At 38.3% G+C, this 9,702-nt stretch overlaps 1 protein-coding gene across 1 annotated transcript; it reads left to right on the top strand.

The window, feature by feature from the left end:
- Nucleotides 1–360: 360 nt before the first annotated feature.
- Nucleotides 361–1,483, top strand: LOC147617877 (syntaxin-121-like). Its single transcript, XM_086775591.1, has one exon. The coding sequence runs from the start codon at nucleotides 398–400 to the stop codon at nucleotides 1,295–1,297; it is 900 nt and encodes a 299-aa protein (XP_086631717.1). The 5' UTR covers nucleotides 361–397; the 3' UTR covers nucleotides 1,298–1,483.
- The last annotated feature ends 8,219 nt before the right edge of the window (nucleotides 1,484–9,702 follow it).

The raw sequence follows: 9,702 nt of genomic DNA on the forward strand, positions 1-9,702 counted from the left end.
AACTTGAGGGCATTGAACCTGGGTCCTCACAATGGGACCCAACTGTTCTACCAACTCGTCTACGCGCCCGCCGCAGGCTCAATGGTTAGGCTTCTAATTCTCCATTTCACCGTCACACATGCATGTGAAATGCAGACTCTAAGGTGTGAGCTTTGAATCTAGTCTAGGATGTAGTGTGGGAGTGTGAAATGATTTAATGTTCTTGGGTAGAATGTAGTATGTGCTGGTGAAATGATTGAAGTGCACTAGGAGGTAGCTTTAGAAGTGGGTATGTCCACCATCTATGGATTAAGGAATGTACTTATACGAGTAGATAGGGGTCTCATCAGAAACATACATCCGTCATAAGAAAAGCAATTTTTTTTTTCACACCACCACCACCATCACCACCACCACCATGAACGACCTGCACAAGCCCCTCCTCTCCCCTTCTGCTTCTTCTTCGTCCCATACCCACAACTGCTACAGCATCACCACCACGCTCTCCAATGAAAACCTGTCTTCTTTCTTCCAGCGCGTTGATGCTATCAAGTGCAGCACGGACACCCTCCGCGAGGCCCTTCGTAGCCTGAAGCAAGAGCAGGCTCTCAAGAACTCGAAAGCCCTGAGCAACCACATGGAGATGGACATGGAGGAAACCCTAACACAGGCCAGATCTATCAAGCTCAGCCTCGATGCCCTCGACCAAGACAATGTTGAGAACCGGAAGCTTGCAGGGTGCTACGAAGGTAGCTCTGTGGACAGGGTTAGGGTTTTTGTCACCAACAGCCTGAGGAAAAATCTCAGAGGTTTCATGGAGGATTTCTCTGCTCTGCAGAAAACGATGAGAGAGGATCACAGGGATGATATACGCCGAAGGCTTTTTGCCCTAACAGGGCAAATAGCCAGTGAAGAGGTTGTGGATGAAATGATGGAAACAGGGGAAAGTGAGGGTTTCCTGCGCAAGGCCATTGAAGAGCAGGGCAAAGGGGGCCAGCAGAACTATGCCCCCACTGTACATCAAATCCAAGAAAGACATGCTTCTGTGAAGAAGCTTGAAGAGAGCCTGCATGCCCTCCACCAGATCTTCATTGACATGTCTGTCCTTGTTGAGGTGCAAGGTGAAGAGCTCAATGACATTGAGAAGAACATGCTTGAATCCATGTCTTTTATCAAAATTGGCGTCGAGGACGTCGATGGCGCTGCCCACGCCGACCGCAGCACCGCAAGGAAATTGGTGATCCTTCTCCTCCTCCTTGGCTTCTTGTTAACCATTGGTGTCACTGTGCTTGTTGTTGTCTTGCTTGTACAAAACTAGGATATGGCAAGTCCAAGTATCTATCTGTTTGTGTGGATCTTGTCACTTTGAGGTCTTTTTTTCCCCCATTTGGAGGCATCAGTCAGCATTTTTCATCCCATCAACACATCCATAGTCTTTGGATCTTCCAAAGCATAATCTGGATCCACCACTGAGCATTTTTTTAATCCCATCAACATTCGGTCTCTTTAGATCTTCTTACGAATTTTTGTACACGAGACTTTTTGAAAATTATTTTCATAAAATAATTCAATAGATCCCCCATTGGAGGGATGTAAAATGAGCAATAATGATAATAAGAGTAATCTTAATTATATATAGGTTTTTTAATGTTTTTTGTAATTATTCAAGCCATGAACACAACAAAGGCAATTGTTGGGGGAAGAGAGAGAGAGAGCAACATAGCAACACATATAATCTGTGCTATTAAAGGTAGCAAGTAAGAGATAGCCTACACGTTTGTAGTGTGCAAGGACAAACAATGTAGGTGTATATGCTCTAGTAGAGCTCATGTCGTGCAAAGAAGAGAAGCCTCAAAAAACCTCGCATGTCCACACTACAAACTCCCAACCGGAAGAAAGTCTAGAGACAGTCCCGAACTCTATAAGAAACGATCAAGAAGAAGTGTTGAATTTGATTTTGACATTAGACGTACCATCAAAGATTTTTCTCATGAATAAGGATCTCGAGGAAGTTGTTAGAAGCTCAAGGAACTCTACAAGCCTCTACAACAACGCCATCAAATGTCAAACCAAAAATGGAGTGGAGACCTAAAGCCATGCCTCTGATGCCACCCCCAAAGCTTGCTTGGCTCTTCTCGAAAGATCAGAAGATTTCTTGGAAATCGAGCAACAAGAGGCAATATCAACTCCATGTGTAGTGACCCTTCATATCCTCATTCTCATTAAAGAGGAGCCACCCCCCATGGTGCCAAACCTTCAAGAGGGTTGCACAATAACTCCATGGGCATCGCCAAGTGATCTAAAGGCTCAAAAGGATCACCATGGTCACCAAAGTCCCACAACACCCTTGTGTGCCATGCTACAACATGAAGTCACTAGCTGGAAGGCCCAAGCTCATTCAAGAGTACTAATGAAACCGGAAGTGGCATCAAAGCTTTTGTCATGGGTGGGCAAGCGATTTTTCATCTTTATTCACTAAGCTTACAAGGTAGGCATGGAAGCTTTAGCCTCAATTGTACATATGTAGCATAGCAACCCCTCGCAATTGTATATATATATATAAGGAGTGATTTAAAAGAAAAGAAAAAGTACACACACACAAGAAAAAAACATGAAAAAACGTAAAAAAAAGAAGAGGTAGAGAAGAAAAAGAGAAAGCAAGGAGAGGCATCACGAAAAGCAAGAAAGAAACAAAGGAAGAGGAAGAAAATGGCAAAGACAATGCAAAAGACGACACTTTCACCAACCCATCAAAATAAGGAGTTGTAGTTACTTTTGTTGAGAGTGCCCCCATCTTCAATAGTGAATTTTTCTACAACAGCACACACCAAAGAACCTAGCAAGTAACCTTCATCAAAAAGCGGGTTCATATGCATCTTCTTTACACCCTACGTGGTGTCAATCTCAAAACAATGGTACCAAGCTCAAAATAGCCTTTTTTAGACCATCGGTGCCAAGCTTAAAACATGTGATGCCCCCATGTTTTATTCTTTCTCTCATCATCACACTACTTGGTGTTTTATGTTGTTACACCATCCCTAACTCTCAAACTCTCCATGGTTGATTCTAACACAACAAAAAATTATGTCTTTGTTTATTCTTGGGCTAGTTCACTTTTGATTGGTGCACTTCGCAAAGACACATGTACAAGGAACGCAAGTACACTGAAGAGGTCAAAAACTAATCCACCAAATGAACATGCCACCTCAAGAAGCATCTCATAGTTCTTCTCAAAAACTGTTGCTCATTACATGCCAAAGGATGACAAAGTGTGTATGCACCATAACCTGATCACCATTAACATCCTTTCACATGGGATGACCATGGTGGGCAAAAGCATGGCCCATGGTATGACAGTCGAAGAAAGCAAAAGAGTTGGAGCTATCACATAGAGGAGAACACAAATTGGGCACACCTAGCACCTTGCTCAATTTTTTGCCTAATGGAAACCAAGTTCTTTGTTATGTTCGGCACATGAAGCACATCAGTCAGATACTTCTTTTTGCCATCCTGCATAAACAAAGAGCTATTTCTCCCAACATGCACAATAGGGTGAGTTGTATCATCACCTATTTCTATATAACCTACTTTTTTCAAATCCCTTACTTCTTTGAACCACCCACCATGGTTGGTTATGTATTTAGAGGTACCCGAATCAACATACCATACATCTCCTAAATTATTTGCATCTGTAATCATGGAGGCTAAGCATATGTTGCATCACAAAAAGTTGCTCACTTCTATCTTCACTACTTGATTACTTGATGATGCATAGTTCTCTTGCCTATGACTTCCCACTTTTTATGCCATACTACTTTTTATTATAATCCTTTGCTCTATTATGTCCTAGTTTTCCACAGTAATAGCACTATATGCTATATGCTGTATGCAATATGCGATATGTGATATGCTATATGCTCTATATGATAAATCATAGAATTGGACACACTAATGGAGAGCTAATAGATAACTTTGATGGCCCTCTCATGCCATGCCTTAAAGGCCCATTCCTATTGTGGAATGGATTTTTCTTCCGAAAGCTTGGGCTCCTTCTCATCACCTTAATAAACTCCTAATATTCTTTTTCCATGAGGAAGTTTGTCATCTTGAACTTCCATGCTTGGACGTTGTTCTTGTCAAACTTCTTGCTTAGAATTTGGGATAGACTATCAGACATTGTTACCTACTACAGTGATATTCACCCAAACCAAAGATGGTATTTTGTAGGCCAAACAGATCTTGCAATAACTTTTGTACTTTTTATTGCACTTTTTATGTCATCTCCAATAATTTGTCTGACAGATACATACATAATTAAGTATTATGTAGCTATTGTATGTGAACCAATCACACCAACATACATTTGTCATAAATGTGTAGGTTTCAAAATCTATGTAGGCACTTCCAACAATTAACAATTATGTATTATTAACAGTCTATGTGAAACATGCACAGAAACACTGCACAACTAAGAACTATTACTATCGACACTTCTGTAGGGTGCCTATGAAAACCTTGTAGAGCCATTAAACGAGGTCTAAAACGACTCTAGATGTCCAAAATAACGATAATCAAGTCCTTTGGGCACTAAGATAATATCATCGTTACACAAACCACTTCCTTGTGCTTTGTCGCTTTCTTTCTTCCTTTTCTTGCATCTTGATCTTGTTAAACACCATATTGGGGAATATGGGAATTTTCCACAAGTTTGGGACACGTGGTCAAAAGTTTGGATTAACCATAACTTGAACACCACTAATCCAAAATGAGCACTTTATAGCTCTTTAGATTCTATTTTTCAAGCGCTTTCCAACGATAGGTCATATGATAGGGTTTTGAGAAACTTATAAACATGTTATCCATGTCCCCTTTTTTAAGTATTCAAAAATGGGAATTGGGAAATTCCCAAATTCACTAATATGGTGTTGTTACACAAATCGGTTCTCTAATACGATGAGAAGAATGTGGGGGAGAGAGTGAGCTTGATCTCCTTGCAAAATTAACTTCTTTACACACCCACAAGAGTAGGCAATCACACAACAAGATAAAGAGGGTGGCTAAATTTTGTTCTTTCTTCTTACTTATCTACAACCATAACATAAGGATAAGGGTACATACAATAAGGGAAAGTACTCTACTCCTAAAACATACAAGGTCCATACTGTGAATGTGACTATGTCAGTTGGCGCTATAACTATGCCATAACTCTAGTGGCTAAAGTGGATGCCGTATAGCTTGTGAACCACTGACACCATATCAACCATAATCTCACCAACCATGCTAGTGGCATAAGTGTAGTGTTATTTTGGCATATCATCCATATCTGCACTAGTTGAGCTTAATATCTCAACATCTTGCAATTATTTCTACGAGCCCATTTTATTCATTCTATCTTAGTATAGAAAAAGCCAAAATTTCTAACATCCTACCTCAAGCTTTCTCGTAAGCATGCTCATCAAGAAAACCCTTATGCATATCTATTATCCCAACCCCTACTTGCATACACTGATTCATCACAATGCATTGCATGTGATCCACATGCGATCACTTGCCATCCTTAGCTCTATTTAGAGCAACATCTCAATATGTAGGGTCGATTCAAATGTCAACCAACAAATTATAACACTATGTTAAAACCCCACTATCTTTATCAGATCCCAACATTTGATTTTCAAGCTAGCACATAAGCCTAATAGGATCCAAGTCAAATTTCTCCTATTATTACTATATGTTCTTTACATATTGGGTGCTCAACCACGGCACATTCATTATGAAGCCATCTTGTTATGGCCTTCTTGAGTCATAACAGCAAATTCCCTTCTTTAAAGTATCTAAACATCCTAGTAATGAAGCCATCTTGTTATGGCCTTCTCGATTCATAACAACAAATTCCCTTCTTTAAAGTATCCAGACATCCTAGTCAAATGTTAAGGTTTCTAGCAAGGAAACTAAAAAGGTGTCCCGTAAGAAGTTCAGAAGACATCGAAGTTCTTATGCCAATAATTTAGAACTTAGTAACATCTCAAACTGAGTAATAACCCTCTTGAAAGACTCATGTCTATGGATCATTCTAATAATTTAGAACTTAGTAACATCTCAAACTGAGTAATAACCCTTTTGAAAGACTCATGTCTATGTATCATTCCAATCCAAGTATAAGGCATCAATAGAACTTAGTAACATCTTAAACTGAGTAATAACCCTCTTGAAAGACTCATGTCTATGGATCATTCCAATCCAAGTATAAGGCATCAATTTAGAACTTATTAGCATCTTAAATTGAGTCATAACCCTCTCAATTCCTTTACAGGTGCTCTTGGGGTCTAACAAAGTCATCAATTTGCAACTTAGTAATATCTGAAACTAAGTAATAACTCTCTTGAAAACTAACAAGTTATCTCATTTCCTTTACAGCAGATTAACCAAATATATCATAGAGCAGGGAATAAACTTCATTGGAAGCTTTACACCATTGTATGTGAAATTAGTTAATGAATGACTTTTCTAAGCTATATTTGTTCTAGAAACATAAGGTTATTAATAACATACATATAAATTTTTGGTTTTTTCTTTCCATTAAATCTTTAGATGTGAGGGGATCCATATATCCTGAACACCTCATGCCAAGAGAATCAAATAACCTCATGTTCACTATTGCTATATAACTGAGTAATTAAGTTCCCCACTATCTATGCAAAGTTTTATCACTATGACCTTATCGTACGATTAAATTGAAAAATATTTACCCAAATATCAATGTGATTATGGAAATCTTACATGTTTCTAACCAATTGAGGATAAATATGATACAACATGCCAATCCATGTCAAACATTCTGCTCTACTGACTTGGTATCATTGGCAAATTATTTCAAACATGATCCAAAGCTCATTGGTGGTTACCTTGATGCATTTCCTCTTTCTCATGTCCAAACATTAGGCATGTAGGCCTTTATTCCTTGTGGTATAATAAATCAACTAAAAGTGATCATATATATTCTTTTCATGGATTGGTGATTATTCCTCCTAGAGAAATCTAAAATAATAGAAAATGGGGCAAACTTTTTCAAAAAATGCCCTAAAATGTCCAAAATTGGGTGAATATTTTCTAAAACCCTTCAAAACAACCAAAATTTGGGCGAATGTTTTAAGATGCCATACGATTTTTTGGAAAAAAAACCCCCCAAAAAATAGCTAATTGGCGAAGATTAGCCCTTATTTTTTTCCTTGTTCTTCAGGACCCATTTTACATTATTGAAAACATTCAAGTTATCCTTATAAAGTCCTTGCAAATAATAATAAAGGAAACTTGGCAAATCTTTACAAATCATGCTCACTAAAGATAATCTAGTTTTAAGGCATTTGTTGTTATCCATCCAAAGGGCATGGACTAGGATGTCCACATGATAATTATTGTTTGGTCCATACTAGAAATGTGTACCATGCTAGTTTCATAAAGCTTCAAATATTGAAAAAACACGATAGCTAACTTTAAAAATCAAGAAGATAAAGATCAAAATCAAGATATAAGCACAACCCTCTACCAATTGAGATATCAAGATCACTACAAACATTAATGACATGCTTGGGTGGTAGCTTCCACACTGATGGTTCCCCAAACTGGGTAAAGTTTGTTCAAACAAAATATAGCTCTAAGTGTTGGGACAATGAATGTTTCAAATAAAAGCACACTTAGGCCGAATTCTTCTTCTTCAATGAACTCTAATGCCTTCCCTTTAGGTATATGAAATATCTTGCACTTGTATGGTTGGTGAGATTATGGGTGATATTATAGGCTGTGTGACAGCCACTTTGGTGTACTAAAGTTATGGTATAGTTATAGTGCAAGCTCATGTAATCAAGATCACAGTATGGACCGACCATTGTATGCAATAGTGGGAGAGTACTTTCCCTTATAGTATTGTATGTTATAGTAGGAGAGTACTTTCCCTTATAGTATTGTATGTTATAGTAGGAGAGTACTTTCCCTCATAGTATGTATGTTATAGTAGAAGAGTACTTTCCCTTATACTATAATCAAGATCACAGTATGGATCGACCATTGTATGCGATAGTGGGAGAGTGCTTTCCCTTATACTGTAATCAAGATCATAGTATGGACCGACCATTGTATGCAATAGTGGGAGAGTACTTTCCCTTATAGTATTGTATGTTATAGTAGGAGAGTACTTTTCCTTATAGTATGTATGTTATAGTAGGAGAGTACTTTTCCTTATAGTATTGTATGTTATAGTAGGAGAGTACTTTTCCTTATAGTATGTAATCTTATCTCTTTAGTTTATGATTGTAGAGAAGAGAAGAGAATATAAGAAAATTGAGCTATCCATCTCTCTTGTGTGTTTGATAATGAGGAGATAGTAGCATTGGATACAAATGTGGATATAAATGTGACATGGGAATTAGTTCCTTTGCATGAGGATAAGAAGGCAAATGGATGTAAGTGGGTATACAAGGCCAAGCATAACTCATATATGGATCCATGAATAGGTATAAGGGCAAGACTAGTTTCTAAGGCTTATGCTTAAATATATGGCTTATGCTTAAATATATGGCATTGACTACGAGGAGACATTCAACCCAATTTTGAGAATGGCAATTGTGAGATGTATCATTGCTATGGCTACATCAAAGGGTTGTTCTTTTCATCAGATGGATGCAAAGAATGTATTCTTGCATGGTGATTTATAAGACAAAGTTTACATGGCCCATATCCATTAGGTTATGAGAGTGATACGCATCCAAATTTTGTGTGCAAGTTATGCAAAGCCTTGTATGGCTTGAAGGAGGCACCCAGAGCATGGTCAAATAAGATGGAGGAGTATCTTGTTACCATTAGATTTTAGATATCCAATATAGACTTTTCACTTTATGTGGAAAATATAGATAGAGAGATTATGTAGTTAGTCATTTATGTGGATGACTTCTTGATGGCTCGTGTGATAGTGGTGTTGACATATATGATGTTAGGATGCTTTTGAAGCAGAAGTTTGAGATGAAAGATTTGGGCAACCTACTTGGTATAGAGGTGGTGAGATCACCTGATGGTATTTTTCTTTTTAGAGAGGTATTATGGCTTAGACACGTTGTCCAAGTATAGTATGACAGGGTGTAAGCCTATTTCAGTGCCATTGGAGAAGAACACTAAGCTTTCTACAGATACAGGTGAGATTTTTGGGGACCCCATTATGTATAGGCACATAGTGGGTAGCTTGATCTACATAACCATTAGTAGGCTATATTTGAGCTATGCTATTGGACTTATGAGTCACTTTAGGCAGGCCCCCAGGAAGCCACACTTGGATGTGCCTAAATGGATTCTTAGATACATAACATCCATTGTTGATTATGGCTTTTCTATGAGCCTGATAGAGATATACAACTACATGGGTATGCATATATGCTAATCAGGCTGGTAGTGTATTACACAAGAGATCTAATACACCACCAACAACGGCTTTATGTTTTCTTTTGGGAGTATTGCTGTGAGTTGGAGTAGCAAGAAACAATCATCGCCCGAGTATAGAGACAGAGTATAGGGGTGATGCTATGGTAGGTTATGAGTTAACGTGGTTTTAAAACTTGGTGATATGCTCGTTGAGTATAGATGCAAAGTATAGGGATGCTGCTATGGTAGCTTGTGAGGTAGCTTGGTTTCAGAAGCTACTTGGTGATACGGATGAGCCTGTAGATAGAGCCATTTAGT

The sequence above is a fragment of the Cibotium barometz genome, chromosome 36 (genome assembly GCF_041138505.1).
Source record: "Cibotium barometz isolate CiBa-2024 chromosome 36, ASM4113850v1, whole genome shotgun sequence".
NCBI classification, from domain to species: domain Eukaryota; kingdom Viridiplantae; phylum Streptophyta; class Polypodiopsida; order Cyatheales; family Cibotiaceae; genus Cibotium; species Cibotium barometz.

Excerpts from the sequence above, each read along its gene's own strand:
- LOC147617877 (XM_086775591.1), top strand. The coding sequence starts at position 398 with ATGAACGACCTGCACAAGCCCCTCCTCTCCCCTTCTGCTTCTTCTTCG.